This window comes from Oncorhynchus keta, chromosome 28 (assembly GCF_023373465.1).
Source record: "Oncorhynchus keta strain PuntledgeMale-10-30-2019 chromosome 28, Oket_V2, whole genome shotgun sequence".
NCBI classification, from domain to species: Eukaryota; Metazoa; Chordata; class Actinopteri; order Salmoniformes; family Salmonidae; genus Oncorhynchus; species Oncorhynchus keta.
In genome coordinates this window covers 80,680,446-80,696,795 of record NC_068448.1, presented here as the reverse complement: position 1 = coordinate 80,696,795, position 16,350 = coordinate 80,680,446, and the positions used below count along the sequence as shown (strand labels likewise).

The 16,350-nt window shown below is 51.5% G+C and overlaps 1 protein-coding gene across 1 annotated transcript in view; it reads right to left on the bottom strand.

Moving 5' to 3' along the window:
• Positions 1–16,350, bottom strand: part of LOC118376542 (divergent protein kinase domain 2A) — a 67,729-nt gene that overhangs the window by 47,430 nt on the left and 3,949 nt on the right. Inside the window, exon 2 of the mRNA XM_052484153.1 lies at positions 436–1,318. Coding sequence (XP_052340113.1) covers positions 436–1,089 — 654 coding nt within the window. The 5' untranslated portion in view covers positions 1,090–1,318. The remainder of the gene's footprint in view (positions 1–435; positions 1,319–16,350) is intronic.

The following is a 16,350-nucleotide window of genomic DNA, read 5'->3' as shown; positions in this document are numbered from 1 at the left end:
CAGTATACGGTATACTGCCCAAGCCTAGTTCATACAATACCCCAGTGTACGGTATACTGCCCAAGCCGAGTTCATACAATACCCCAGTATACGGTATACTGCCCAAGCCTAGTTCATACAATACCCCAGTATACGGTATACTGCCCAAGCCTAGTTCATACAATACCCCAGTGTACGGTATACTGCCCAAGCCGAGTTCATACATGTACATTTTTAAGCTGAACATTCTGGTGAAATTCTCACACTGTAGAGCTCTGGGAAAAGACCTAACAGTTTAACTGGCACCTGGCTACTCTAAAACATGTCAGCAGTCTTGACACTGCATCTCAATCAGAAGGTAATAACCAATAGGAAACAACGAAGACACCTTTACCTTTTAAATACAGTAACACAGAGGAAACACGAGAAGAGAACAGGGTATTAAAAAGTTCCTACCTGTAGTAGGAGGGGCTCAGGGTTGAAGGCCAGGGTCATCAGTAACTGCATCCTCTCGGTGTCCTTCAGGTTCTTCAGCAGGAAGCTGCCAGAGTCTTTGGTTTCGGCATAACGTCGCACCACCCTGTCCAGCAGCCTCTGGGAGGGGCAGTGCACCAGGTCAGACCAGCCCTCTACCACCTCAGGGGTCAGCAGCCTCACGTCCCCGTTCAGCCTGGCGAACTCAGTCTTGTATATGGCCTGGATGAGGTCGCAGCGCGGACGGCCAGTAGCTCTCTTACAGATCTTCTGGTCGATGTCCGCCAGCTCCTGATTGGACCCCAGGCGTTTGAGCACCACGCGCCTCGTCCCCTCGCGCGGCTCTCCGTACTGGGCGAAGTACACGTTCTTGACGTTGAAGACATCCAGGAAGCGCAGGCGTCCCCAGGTCTCAAAGGACACCTGGCCGTTCATGAACTTCCTGCACCAGCTGGTGCCGAAGCAGGCGGGGCACTTGTTGAGGTTGATGAAGCGGCGGTCCGTCAGCTCGTTCTTCTGGAAGGAGACGAACAGGTTGTGGGTGTTCATCAGGAGGATAACAAACAGACCCACCACCAGCAGAAGCTTTAGACAACGGTAGAGACGACCCAGCTTCAGAGGCAGGAAACGCAGCATGGTGGGGCAGGATGGAGAGTTTAGGGGTAACTGTTGAGAGTATTGTCGGGACGGGGGGACAGGGTGGCTATCCTAGCCTCACAGCCTCTCGGTCATGTTTCACTGGGGCATCAGAGGGCCTGGTAGGGGTGAGGCTGGCACAGTGGCCCCATGCCAAGATCTGGCACAGGTCTGTGAGTCATGTTCTCCCCGTCTGTGTCTGTTGAACCTTGAGCCTCGACCGGTGAGCCTGCAACCAAGCAGAGAGAGACAAAGAGAGAGAGGAGAACATTACACAAGATGCCAGCGAAATACAAAAGGGATACATTTCACAACAGTTGCACCAAGTCTCTTTTGATTCATGATAACCTCATCTCTGGGCTTCCTTCTATACCGAAACGAGACGGCCCACAGCCCCTCTCCTTCTGGACAGAGACGGCCCACAGCCCCTCTCCTTCTGGACAGAGACGGCCCACAGCCCCTCTCCTTCTGGACAGAGACGGCCCACAGCCCCTCTCCTTCTGGACAGAGACTGCCCACAGCCCCTCTCCTTCTGTAGAGACGGCCCCAGCCCCTCTCCTGAGACGGCCCACAGCCCCTCTCCTTCTGTAGAGACGGCCCACAGCCCCTCTCCTTCTGTAGAGACGGCCCACAGCCCCTCTCCTTCTGTGGCCCACAGCCCCTCTCCTTCTGTAGAGACGGCCCACAGCCCCTCTCCTTCTGTGGACGGCCCACAGCCCCTCTCCTTCAGAGACGGCCCACAGCCCCTCTCCTTCTGGCCCACAGCCCCTCTCCTTCTGTAGAGAGCCCACAGCCCCTCTCCTTCTGGACAGAGACTGCCCACAGCCCCTCTCCTATCGCTGGGATATATTGTACCTTCTTACAACCTCCAATAAAACATTATTTTAAAAGAGTGGAAAAGCAGAAGCCAGTTTCTGATGGAATGTTGAGGAGATGTTCCACATGGGCTGGGCGATATATCAAATTATTATATCAAATGCCTGTATGGCAAGAATAAAGTTTAGTTTTTTGTTTGTTTTTCTGAGCGTTTATGTCCACTTTCTCTCGTCTATTTGGTCTCATCTTCTTCTGTGCGGTGTCCACCTTTGATTTATACACACGCCGAGCCCCTCCCCCACGCCGCTCACGCCGAGCCCCTCCCCCACGCCGCTCACGCCGAGCCCCTTCCCCTCTCACCAAGCCCCTCCCCCCCACCAAGCCCCCCCCCCACACCAAGCCCCTCCCCCCCACACACCAAGCCCCTCCCACCAAGCCCTTCCCCCGTGGGCTAACCACTAGCGTGTGGGCTAACCACTAGCAAATATATTGGTTCTCCCTTTCAAATGGAGCAGGAGCCTGTGTGCATCACAGAAGATAACCTTAGGAGTTTAACCTTTGATCAGCAGAGTTGCCCTGGATGGTTTTAATCTAGCTTTGAAGTAGACGGTATAAAAGAGCCTGGTGTCGCTACAGTAACAGCAGAACAGAGACCTAGAGAGAGTGAGAGAGAGAGAGATAACCAGACAGGGAGAGACTGAAAGATGGTTTGGTCCTGAGGGGTAATGTTGATGTATCTGTAAGGTTCACCCGGGGAGCCGTTAGCCAGGTTCACCCGGGGAGCCGTTAGCCAGGTTCACCCGGGGAGCCGTTAGCCAGGTTCACCCGGGGAGCCGTTAGGGTTCAGCCGTTAGCCAGGTTCACCCGGGGAGCCGTTAGCCAGGTTCACCCGGGGAGCCGTTAGCCAGGTTCACCCGGGGAGCCGTTAGCCAGGTTCACCCGGGGAGCCGTTAGCCAGGTTCTTGTAGGGAGTTGGAGATTAAAAGCCACGCGGCTTGATAAGAACTAAACACCAGGAAGGGAGAGAGAAGCCGAGGCTTGACATAGCAATAACCTCACATTACAAGCCCCCTAACATATTCTCTGCACAGACCGTCAGCCTGGGTCGCTGATAGAGACACGAGGCAGCAGCTCCCGATCTGGGTCGCTGATAGAGACACGAGGCAGTAGCTCCCGATCTGGGTCGCTGATAGAGACACGAGGCAGTAGCTCCCGATCTGGGTCGCTGATAGAGACACGAGGCAGTAGCTCCCGATCTGGGTCGCTGATAGAGACACGAGGCAGTAGCTCCCGATCTGGGTCGCTGATAGAGACACGAGGCAGTAGCTCCCGATCTGGGTCGCTGATAGAGACACGAGGCAGTAGCTCCCGATCTGGGTCGCTGATAGAGACACGAGGCAGTAGCTCCCGATCTGGGTCGCTGATAGAGACAGGCCAGCAGCTCCCGATCTGGGTCGCTGATAGAGACACGAGGCAGTAGCTCCCGATCTGGGTCGCTGATAGAGACACGAGGCAGTAGCTCCCGATCTGGGTCGCTGATAGAGACACGAGGCAGTAGCTCCCGATCTGGGTCGCTGATAGAGACACGAGGCAGTAGCTCCCGATCTGGGTCGCTGATAGAGACACGAGGCAGTAGCTCCCGATCTGGGTCGCTGATAGAGACACGAGGCAGTAGCTCCCGATCTGGGTCGCTGATAGAGACACGAGACAGCAGAGCAGTAGCTCCCGATCTGGGTTGCTGATAGAGACACGAGGCAGCAGCTCCCGATCTAGAGACACGAGACAGCAGAGCAGGTCGCTGATAGAGACACGAGGCAGTAGCTCCCGATCTGGGTCGCTGATAGAGACACGAGGCAGTAGCTCCCGATCTGGGTCGCTGATAGAGACACGAGGCAGCAGCTCCCGATCTGGGTCGCTGATAGAGACGCGAGGCAGCAGAGCAGTAGCTCCCGATCTGTTCATTAGCAATACGAGAAGACTGATGAAGTGGCTTTGTTAAATTCACAATGGCTTTGACCATGAAAATTGCCCATTCTCAATTAGAGCTCATTAAGACATGGCTATTAGGGCCGCTGCTAACTTGAGAGGGAACAGCTAACGAGCAGGAGAGGAGCTAGCAGCTAGTGTGATTAATGCGTGTCGATGACCTCCGTACGGCGCTCGTCGACATGGCAAGAGACAGGAAGTGACACGGGACTGGGAGCAGCGAAGAGAGCAGACACACAGGACGCCACACCTGTCTGCTTACTGCAGCAAGTCCAGTCCACATTACTTTCCTGTAATGCTACGTAAAGGAGCCAAGCTGAGACAGTCACCCTGTTTCCTGTAATGCTACGTAAAGGAGCCAAGCTGAGACAGTCACCCTGTTTCCTGTAATGCTACGTAAAAGGAGCCAAGCTGAGACAGTCACCCTGTTTCCTGTAATGCTACGTAAAAGGAGCCAAGCTGAGACAGTCACCCTGTTTCCTGTAATGCTACGTAAAAGGAGCCAAGCTGAGACAGTCACCCTGTTTCCTGTAATGCTACGTAAAAGGAGCCAAGCTGAGACAGTCACCCTGCAGCACTCCTCCTCAACCCTCATTCCACCAGACTAGCTAAAAAAGACATTAGAATTAGTGATTTGAGAAATGCACCCATCCAGCAGCGCCCCTTTGCATTTTCCTTGGCTTCACGTAAAATAAATCTGGTTCTCTCAACACAGAGAGAAAAAAAAAAAAAGACTCCAGCTCATTTTGCCAGTTCTATTCTAAATGACATTTCATTGAGCAAACTAATTGGCCGAATCTATATCCATTCCAAGGTGCACATGAGATCACGTGGAACCATTGCCTTAAGCACGCTACACAGAACAATAAACTATTCAGCTATTCACTATTGAGTATTTCCATATTACACCCCCCCTCTGCCTAAAAATGAACAGGGGGGAGCAGGACAACACCAGCGATTTAATACTGTCTGAACATTTTATTAAATTTAAAAAAAATAAAAAAGCCTCATATCGAAACTTTGCATTCGTATTCAACAGACACAGGGACGGGGGAGATTGTAAGAGAGAGGGTAAGTAGATTGGGAGAGAGAAAGGGAACGAGAAAGGGAACGAGAGCAAGAGAGAGATAGCGCACGAACACAAGAGGTAAAAACTGACGTCGATAAGAAGCCTCAAAAGGGACGGCTGCCTGGCTGCTTCCTACAACAGAGAGTGTGAGTGGAGACGCCGGCTGCGGTGGAGGCGGTTAAACATCTCCTGCATGATATGATCTCTATTCAAGTAACATTTACCGTGTGGCACGGAGCTCAGGAGGGAGGGGGTATCAGAGTTCAGGCCCACATCAGGGGGGGGGGGGTAATCAGAGTTCAGGCCCACATCAGGGGGGGGGGGGGTATCAGAGTTCAGGCCCACATCAGGGAGGGGGTATCAGAGTTCAGGCCCACATCAGGGAGGGGGATATCAGAGTTCAGGCCCACATCAGGGAGGGGGTATCAGAGTTCAGGCCCACATCAGGGAGGGGGTATCAGAGTTCAGGCCCACATCAGGGAGGGGGTATCAGAGTTCAGGCCCACATCAGGAGGGGGTATCAGAGTTCAGGCCCCATCATCAGAGTTCAGGCCCACATCAGGGGGGGTATCAGAGTTCAGGCCCACATCAGGAGGGGGTATCAGAGTTCAGGCCCACATCAGGGAGGGGGTATCAGAGTTCAGGCCCACATCAGGAGGGGGTATCAGAGTTCAGGCCCACATCAGGAGGGGGATATCAGAGTTCAGGCCCACATCAGGAGGGGGTATCAGAGTTCAGGCCCACATCAGGAGGGGTATCAGAGTTCAGGCCCACATCAGGAGGGGGTATCAGAGTTCAGGCCCACATCAGGGAGGGGGTATCAGAGTTCAGGCCCACATCAGGGAGGGGGTATCAGAGTTCAGGCCCACATCAGGGAGGGGGTATCAGAGTTCAGGCCCACATCAGGGAGGGGGTATCAGAGTTCAGGCCCACATCAGGGAGGGGGTATCAGAGTTCAGGCCCACATCAGGGGGGGGGTATCAGAGTTCAGGCCCACATCAGGGAGGGGGTATCAGAGTTCAGGCCCACATCAGGGAGGGGGTATCAGAGTTCAGGCCCACATCAGGGGGGGTATCAGAGTTCAGGCCCACATCAGGAGGGGGTATCAGAGTTCAGGCCCACATCAGGGAGGGGGTATCAGAGTTCAGGCCCACATCAGGGAGGGGGTATCAGAGTGCAGGCCCACATCAGGGAGGGGGGGGTATCAGAGTTCAGGCCCACATCAGGAGGGGGTATCAGAGTTCAGGCCCACATCAGGGAGGGGGGGTATCAGAGTTCAGGCCCACATCAGGGAGGGGGTATCAGAGTTCAGGCCCACATCAGGAGGGGGTATCAGAGTTCAGGCCCACATCAGGAGGGGGTATCAGAGTTCAGGCCCACATCAGGGAGGGGGTATCAGAGTTCAGGCCCACATCAGGGAGGGGGTATCAGAGTTCAGGCCCACATCAGGGAGGGGGTATCAGAGTTCAGGCCCACATCAGGGAGGGGGTATCAGAGTTCAGGCCCACATCAGGGAGGGGTATCAGAGTTCAGGCCCACATCAGGGAGGGGGTATCAGAGTTCAGGCCCACATCAGGGAGGGGGTATCAGAGTTCAGGCCCACATCAGGGAGGGGGTATCAGAGTTCAGGCCCACATCAGGGAGGGGGTATCAGAGTTCAGGCCCACATCAGGAGGGGGTTATCAGAGTTCAGGCCCACATCATCAGCAGGCCCACATCAGGGGGGTATCAGAGTGCAGGCCCACATCAGGGAGGGGTATCAGAGTGCAGGCCCACATCAGGGAGGGGGTATCAGAGTTCAGGCCCACATCAGGGAGGGGGTATCAGAGTTCAGGCCCACATCAGGGAGGGGTATCAGAGTTCAGGCCCACATCAGGGAGGGGGTATCAGAGTTCAGGCCCACATCAGGGGGGGTATCAGAGTTCAGGCCCACATCAGGGGGGTATCAGGGGGGAGTTCAGGCCCACATCAGGGGGGGGATATCAGAGTTCAGACCCACATCAGGAGGGGGTATCAGAGTTCAGGCCCACATCAGGGGGTATCAGAGTTCAGGCCCACATCAGGGGGGATATCAGAGTTCAGACCCACATCAGGAGGGGTATCAGAGTTCAGACCCACATCAGGGGGGGATATCAGAGTTCAGGCCCACATCAGGAGGGGGTATCAGAGTTCAGGCCCACATCAGGAGGGGGTATCAGAGTTCAGGCCCACATCAGGAGGGGGATATCAGAGTTCAGGCCCACATCAGGAGGGGGATATCAGAGTTCAGACCCACATCAGGAGGGGGATATCAGAGTTCAGACCCACATCAGGAGGGGGTATCAGAGTTCAGACCCACATCAGGAGGGGGTATCAGAGTTCAGACCCACATCAGGAGGGGGATATCAGAGTTCAGACCCACATCAGGAGGGGGGATATCAGAGTTCAGACCCACATCAGGAGGGGGATATCAGAGTTCAGACCCACATCAGGAGGGGGTATCAGAGTTCAGACCCACATCAGGAGGGGGTATCAGAGTTCAGGCCCACATCAGGAGGGGGTATCAGAGTTCAGGCCCACATCAGGAGGGGGTATCAGAGTTCAGACCCACATCAGGAGGGGGTATCAGAGTTCAGGCCCACATCAGGAGGGGGTATCAGAGTTCAGGCCCACATCAGGAGGGGGTATCAGAGTTCAGGCCCACATCAGGAGGGGGTATCAGAGTTCAGGCCCACATCAGGAGGGGGATATCAGAGTTCAGGCCCACATCAGGAGGGGGATATCAGAGTTCAGACCCACATCAGGAGGGGGTATCAGAGTTCAGACCCACATCAGGAGGGGGGTATCAGAGTTCAGACCCACATCAGGAGGGGGTATCAGAGTTCAGACCCACATCAGGAGGGGGTATCAGAGTTCAGACCCACATCAGGAGGGGGTATCAGAGTTCAGACCCACATCAGGAGGGGGTATCAGAGTTCAGACCCACATCAGGAGGGGGTATCAGAGTTCAGACCCACATCAGGAGGGGGTATCAGAGTTCAGACCCACATCAGGAGGGGTATCAGAGTTCAGACCCACATCAGGAGGGGGTATCAGAGTTCAGACCCACATCAGGAGGGGGTATCAGAGTTCAGACCCACATCAGGAGGGGGTATCAGAGTAGTTCCCCAGAACAGTTGAGCCCGTCACTGTGTTTGTTGTGAATAGTACAACAGGAGAAAGCAATTACAATTTTCCTTTACAGAAAATACATTAGTGTGACACATTCGGCAGGAAATAGCTTCATTTCATCAGATGACAGAAGTGCAACACTGTTGGTCTCTTAATTAACTACTCAAATAAAATGCGCTCAGTGAAAAAGCAAGGTGTTGTTTGCTACAGTGACGCACAGACATCATTTCTAATGTTTTGCTTGAAGTTCATCTTGCCTTTTACCCGAGAAAAGCAGGCTGGCTACCCAGAGAAAAGCAGGCTGGCTACTCAGAGAAAAGCAGGCTGGCTACTCAGAGAAAAGCAGGCTGGCTACTCAGAGAAAAGCAGGCTGGCTACTCAGAGAAAAGCAGGCTGGCTACTCAGAGAAAAGCAGGCTGGCTACTCAGAGAAAAGTACCAGAGAAAATTAGCTACACATCAGTCAGAGATGTCTGCTGTTAATTGTGCTCATTGTGTTAGCATTCTGGTAATAGAAACCCAATGGGCTTTCTGCCACCTCGTGTATTAAGCCAGTAATACTGGAAATCTCAGCATGAGAAAAGGATTGCATGACGACATGAACATCTGGATAGCACCCAAGCTTAAACCAGGGCTAACCAGACAGAGACCAGGGCTAACCAGGGCTAACCAGACAGAGACCAGGGCTAACCAGGGCTAACCAGGGCTAACCAGACAGAGACCAGGGCTAACCAGACAGAGACCAGGGCTAACCAGACAGAGACCAGGGCTAACCAGACAGAGACCAGGGCTAACCAGACAGAGACCAGGGCTAACCTCTGGCTGTTGGAGGAGAGAGATGCTTCAAAGCCACCTCTGACTAGGCATGGCCAGTAAACCATAAAAAGCCTACTGTATACCGGAGTATTTTGAAATAACGTCATTTTTCATCATTTTTGGGGGTTTGGGGTGAACTAAAGCTCGGTGCTACACATATTATTTCCAGCTCAGGGCTCTAGCTACGATTTGGTTTGGCTAGCTAGCTACGATTTGGTTTGGATAGTTACGGTTTGGTTTGGCTAGCTACGGTTTGGTTTGGCTAGCTAGCTAGGGTTTGGTTTGGCTAGCTAGGGTTTGGTTTGGCTAGCTAGCTACGGTTTGGCTAGCTAGGGTTTGGCTAGCTAGCTACGGTTTGGCTAGCTAGAGTTTGGTTTGGCTAGCTAGCTACGGTTTGGTTTGGCTAGCTAGGGTTTGGCTAGCTAGGGTTTGGTTTGGGTGGCTAGCTACGGTTTGGCTAGGTAGGGTTTGGCTAGCTAGCTACGGTTTGGCTAGGTAGGGTTTGGTTTGGCTAGCTAGCTACGGTTTGGCTAGGTAGGGTTTGGTTTGGCTAGCTAGCTACGGTTTGGCTAGCTAGGGTTTGGTTTGGGTGGCTAGCTACGGTTTGGCTAGGTAGGGTTTGGCTAGCTAGCTACGGTTTGGCTAGGTAGGGTTTGGTTTGGCTAGCTAGCTACGGTTTGGCTAGCTAGGGTTTGGTTTGGGTGGCTAGCTACGGTTTGGCTAGGTAGGGTTTGGCTAGCTAGCAAGACCAAGCTTCTCGGTTACAGCAGAGACAATCTAACCTCTCCTGTAACTAGATCCCTGCTGCCTACATTTGTTTTGTGCAAAAGTTATATATTTTTTAAAATACATTTGAAAAGAAATAGCACCCCTTGTGTGCACTGCCAGTAATACCATATACTCTGGTATGGTACAGGAACAGTATGAAGGCATGACACTCTGGATACGACACAACCCTACCTCTGACCGCACAGGGCCTGCTAAGGAGAGGAAGTCTGAAACAAGCCCTGTAAGAGACCTTACACAGAAAACAGCAGAGTAATGAGATGACTGACTGGCTGGATGACTGGATGACTGGCTGGCCGGATGAATTACTGTATGGATGAATGACTGTATGGATGAATGACTGTATGGATGACTGGCTGGCTGGATGGATGAATGACTGTATGGATGAATGACTGTATGGATGAATGACTGTATGGATGAATGACTGGCTGGATGAATGGATGACTGGCTGGCTGGATGGATGAATGACTGTATGGATGAATGACTGTATGGATGAATGACTGGCTGGATGAATGACTGGCTGGATGAATGGATGAATGACTGTATGGATGAATGACTGTATGAATGAATGACTGTATGAATGAATGACTGTATGAATGAATGACTGTATGAATGAATGACTGTATGAATGAATGACTGTATGGATGAATGACTGTATGGATGAATGACTGGCTGGCTGAATGGATGAATGAATGACTGGATGGATGAATGACTGTATGGATGAATGGATGACTGTATGGATGAATGACTGTATGTATGAATGACTGGCTGGCTGAATGGATGAATGGATGACTGGATGAATGGATGACTGGCTGGCTGGATGAATGACTGGCTGGCTGAATGGATGACTGGATGAATGGATGACTGGATGAATGGATGACTGGATGAATGGATGACTGGCTGGCTGGATGAATGACTGGCTGGCTGGATGAATGACTGTATGGATGAATGACTGTATGGATGAATGACTGTATGGATGAATGACTGTATGGATGAATGACTGTATGGATGAATGACTGTATGGATGAATGACTGTATGGATGACTGGCTGGCTGGATGAATGGATGACTGGCTGGCTGGATGACTGGCTGGCTGGATGACTGGATGACTGGCTGGCTGGATGACTGTGTTGAAGTACTTTCAGCTTGGATATGGTTGATGAGTCCATGATTGAATCCAGGCTGATGCAGATGTACCCGATCCTAATACAACCGGCAGTGAAACTTAAAGCAATGTTTTCATTTGAACCGACCTCATCCTGCCCACAGAACTTGTGTTTCGAATTAGAGGCCCCGAGACCTCAAGGTGGGTCCCATCCTCCCCAAGCCAAGAACCAGGGTGAGATGGAGGGAAGGCATGTATCCCAAGCCTGGGACTGGGGTTAAGGGCACTTACATTAGTGTACACTACCAAGGAATCACTGTTTGGAGTGGGCGCCAAATGACCTCATCACCACAGAACTGCTGCCAGAAGGTGAAGAAGAAAAGTCTCTGAGCACCCAGGCTCTCTGAAGCATGAAGCGGTGCTATATTAACCCTGGCTCTCTGAAGCATGGAGAGGTGCTATATTAACCCTGGCTCTCTGAAGCATGGAGAGGTGCTATATTAACCCTGGCTCTCTGAAGCATGGAGAGGTGCTATAGTAACCCTGGCTCTCTGAAGCATGGAGAGGTGCTATATTAACCCTGGCTCTCTGAAGCATGGAGAGGTGCTATAGTAACCCTGGCTCTCTGAAGCATGGAGAGGTGCTATATTAACCCTGGCTCTCTGAAGCATGGAGAGGTGCTATATTAACCCTAGCTCTCTGAAGCATGGAGAGGTGCTATATTAACCCTGGCTCTCTGAAGCATGGAGAGGTGCTATATTAACCCTGGCTCTCTGAAGCATGGAGAGGTGCTATATTAACCCTGGCTCTCTGAAGCATGGAGAGGTGCTATATTAACCCTGGCTCTCTGAAGCATGGAGAGGTGCTATATTAACCCTGGCTCTCTGAAGCATAGAGAGGTGCTATATTAACCCTGGCTCTCTGAAGCATGGAGAGGTGCTATATTAACCGTGGCTCTCTGAAGCATGGAGAGGTGCTATATTAACCCTGGCTCTCTGAAGCGGTGCTATATTAACCCTGGCTCTCTGAAGCGGTGCTATATTAACCCTGGCTCTCTGAAGCGGTGCTATATTAACCCTGGCTCTCTGAAGCATGGAGAGGTGCTATATTAACCCTGGCTCTCTGAAGCATGGAGAGGTGCTATATTAACCCTGGCTCTCTGAAGCATGGAGAGGTGCTATATTAACCCTGGCTCTCTGAAGCATGGAGAGGTGCTATATTAACAGTGGCTCTCTGAAGCATGGAGAGGTGCTATATTAACCCTGGCTCTCTGAAGCGGTGCTATATTAACCCTGGCTCTCTGAAGCATGGAGAGGTGCTATATTAACCCTGGCTCTCTGAAGCATGGAGAGGTGCTATATTAACCCTGGCTCTCTGAAGCGGTGCTATATTAACCCTGGCTCTCTGAAGCATGGAGAGGTGCTATATTAACCCTGGCTCTCAGAAGCATGGTGAGTGTGCTATAGGTGAAATATTAACCCTGGCTCTCTGAAGCATGGAGAGGTGCTATATTAACCCTGGCTCTCTGAAGCGGTGCTATATTAACCCTGGCTCTCTGAAGCATGGAGAGGTGCAATATTAACCCTGGCTCTCTGAAGCGGTGCTATATTAACCCTGGCTCTCTGAAGCATGGAGAGGTGTTATATTAACCCTGGCTCTCTGAAGCGGTGCTATATTAACCCTGGCTCTCTGAAGCATGGAGAGGTGCTATATTAACCCTGGCTCTCTGAAGCATGGAGAGGTGCTATATTAACCCTGGCTCTCAGAAGCATGGAGAGGTGCTATATTAACCCTGGCTCTCTGAAGCATGGAGAGGTGCTATATTAACCCTGGCTCTCTGAAGCATGGAGAGGTGCTATATTAACCCTGGCTCTCTGAAGCATGGAGAGGTGCTATATTAACCCTGGCTCTCTGAAGCATGGAGAGGTGCTATATTAAACCTGGCTCTCTGAAGCGGTGCTATATTAACCCTGGCTCTCTGAAGCATGGAGAGGTGCTATATTAACCCTGGCTCTCTGAAGCATGGAGAGGTGCTATATTAACCCTGGCTCCCTGAAGCATGGAGAGGCACTAAATGAATGAATGCTCACCCCACGGAGCTGAGAGAAGAGGCCGACCCCTCACACAGCGGAGCTGAGAGAAGAGGCCGACTCCTCACACAGCGGAGCTGAGGGAAGAGGCCGACTCCTCACACAGCGGAGCTGAGGGAAGAGGCCGACTCCTCACACAGCGGAGCTGAGGGAAGAGGCCGACTCCTCACACAGCGGAGCTGAGGGAAGAGGCCGACTCCTCACACAGCGGAGCTGAGGGAAGAGGCCGACTCCTCACACAGCGGAGCTGAGGGAAGAGGCCGACTCCTCACACAGCGGAGCTGAGGGAAGAGGCCGACTCCTCACACAGCGGAGCTGAGGGAAGAGGCCGACTCCTCACACAGCGGAGCTGAGGGAAGAGGCCGACTCCTCACACAGCGGAGCTGAGGGAAGAGGCCGACCCCTCACACAGCGGAGCTGAGGGAAGAGGCCGACCCCTCACACAGCGGAGCTGAGAGAAGAGGCCGACCCCTCACACAGCGGAGCTGAGAGAAGAGGCCGACCCCTCACACAGCGGAGCTGAGAGAAGAGGCCGACCCCTCACACAGCGGAGCTGAGAGAAGAGGCCGACCCCTCACACAGCGGAGCTGAGAGAAGAGGCCGACCCCTCACACAGCGGAGCTGAGAGAAGAGGCCGACTCCTCACACAGCGGAGCTGAGAGAAGAGGCCGACTCCTCACACAGCGGAGCTGAGAGAAGAGGCCGACTCCTCACACAGCGGAGCTGAGAGAAGAGGCCGACCCCTCACACAGCGGAGCTGAGAGAAGAGGCCGACTCCTCACACAGTGGAGTTTGAGAGTTGGGATCATCATAAAGTTTGCCGGATGTTAGGAGAAACAAAACAGCTTGTTACAGAGAAAGACAAGACACCAGAAGAACCAAGGGGCAACAGGTCACCCTTTAAACAGAATGACAGAAGGTTAGCAACGATGACAAGAGCAGAAGGTGGAAAATGACTTCGTGTGAACGAGGCGTCGTGAGACCACAGGATCAGATAACATCATGCATGGCTACGTTACTCCTCCCATCAGAGAGAGAGAGAGAGAGAGAGACAGACAGAGAGACAGACAGAGAGACAGACAGACAGAGAGACAGAGAGAGAGAGAGAATAGAGCACAAAATAAAGAGGTAAAAATAAAGAGGGAGAACTGAAATGAGAGAGAAAGAGAGAGTAGTCTCGTAAACTGATCAAAGAAAGATACGAAGAGGCAGGATAAAAGGCAGAATAAAGCAACTGTTGTCAATCTCGATGAGAATGGATTCACTACTGCAGTCATTTCCCCCAACGAGAAGTGGAATGGGGAGAACTACAGATGCCAAGGCCATCGACTCGGGGAGTTAATACTATACATTTTTTTTTAAATCCCCAAAACATTCAATCAGAGAGAGAAGCCTCAGTCCGCTCCTCCAGCTCGACTCCCAGCATCAGACACTGATGGACGAGGAGACAAGGACACACACCTGTAATGGAAAATGGAGTCCTCCAAATATAAGCAACAATTAGCCACGTCCCCAAACAAACAAACTGGCCCTTTGTAGAGTAAAACATGCATCCGACTGGCCCTTCCTAGAGTAAAAGCCACGTCCCCAAACAAACAATGCTCCATTCATCTCAGGCTTCTACTAAGGGTGGGCGATATAGCCTAAAAAAAAATAAAAAATAAACAATTAAAAAATCAGGACTCCATTCACATCTCCATCGTTGTTTGTTCTCTAAATAAGAGAGTTTACAATTAAAATGTCAAATACTCTTCATTTCAAACAGTCAGCAATCATTTTTATGAATTCAAGGCTTGTGAAATTATACCTAGGCTAAATATAAGCCTCTCACAACCACAGACCCAATAATGATTTATTTATTTGATCAAAATTGTTTAAAAAAAAAAAAATTCTCTCTCCAATCATCACTGAACTGTCTTTCAAGTCTATGAAAATGCCCTTTTTTGTCACAAATTTAACCAGAACCATACATAATCATCATTCACTAATAATGACTAATGTCTTGTAGCAGGCATTAGGCTATAGAAAACTAACACAGGTCTCATCAACAACCTCTCAAGTCCACGCGCTGGTGATTTGCCCAGGCGCTGGCGATTTGCCCAGGCGCCGGCGATTTGCCCAGGCGCCGGCGATTTGCCCAGGCGCCGGCGATTTGCCCAGGCGCCGGCGATTAGCCCAGGCGCCGGCGATTAGCCCAGGCGCCGGCGATTAGCCCAGGCGCCGGCGATTAGCCCAGGCGCCGGCGATTAGCCCAGGCGCCGGCGATTAGCCCAGGCGCCGGTGATTAGCCCAGGCGCCAGTGATTAGCCCAGGCGCCAGTGATTAGCCCAGGCGCCAGTGATTAGCCCAGGCGCCAGTGATTAGCCCAGGCGCCAGTGATTAGCCCAGGCGCCAGTGATTAGCCCAGGCGCCAGTGATTAGCCCAGGCGCCAGTGATTAGCCAGCTAATCTTTTACATTTCAAGTTGAGTCAACGTGGATCTATCTGCTAGATAACAAGGTAGAACAGTTGAATTGTTATGTACACATCGTGCTGTTCGTCTCCAACGGTTTGAGCAGCAGGGGGAGGAGCTTGGTGTGAGTAGCAGGGGGAGGGGCTTCCTGCTGTCCGTCTCCAACGGTTTGAGCAGCAGGGGGAGGAGCTTGGTGTGAGTAGCAGGGGGAGGGGCTTCCTGCTGTCCGTCTCCAACGGTTTGAGACTCTTTTCCACATTGTGTTACGTTACAGCCTTATTCTAAAATTGATTCAATCGTTTTTCCCGCTCATCAATCTACACACAATACCCCATAATAACAAAAATAGGTTTATAAAGGTTTGCAAATGTATAAAATAAAAACTGAAACATCACATTTAAAAGTAAAGTATTCAGACCCTTTTACTCAGTATTTTGTTGTGAAGCACCTTTGGCAGCGATTACAGCCTTGTCTATTATATTTAATACATTTGCAAAAATATCTAAAAACCTGTTTTTGCTTTGTAAAACATGCATCTGACTGGCCCTTTCTAGAGTAAAACATGTATCGGACTGGCCCTTTGTAGAGTAAAACATGCATCTGACTGGCCCTTTCTAGAGTAAAACATGCATCTGACTGGCCCTTTGTAGAGTAAAACATGCATCTGACTGGCCCTTTGTAGAGTAAAACATGCATCTGACTGGCCCTTTCTAGAGTAAAACATGCATCTGACTGGCCCTTTCTAGAGTAAAACATGCATCTGACTGGCCCTTTCTAAAGTAAAACATGCATCTGACTGGCCCTTTCTAGAGTAAAACATGCATCTGACTGGCCCTTCCTAGAGTAAAACATGCATCTGACTGGCCCTTTGTAGAGTAAAACATGCATCTGACTGGCCCTTTCTAGAGTAAAACATGTATCGGACTGGCTCTTTCTAGAGTAAAACATGCATCTGACTGGCCCTTTCTAGAGTAAAACATGCATCTGACTGGC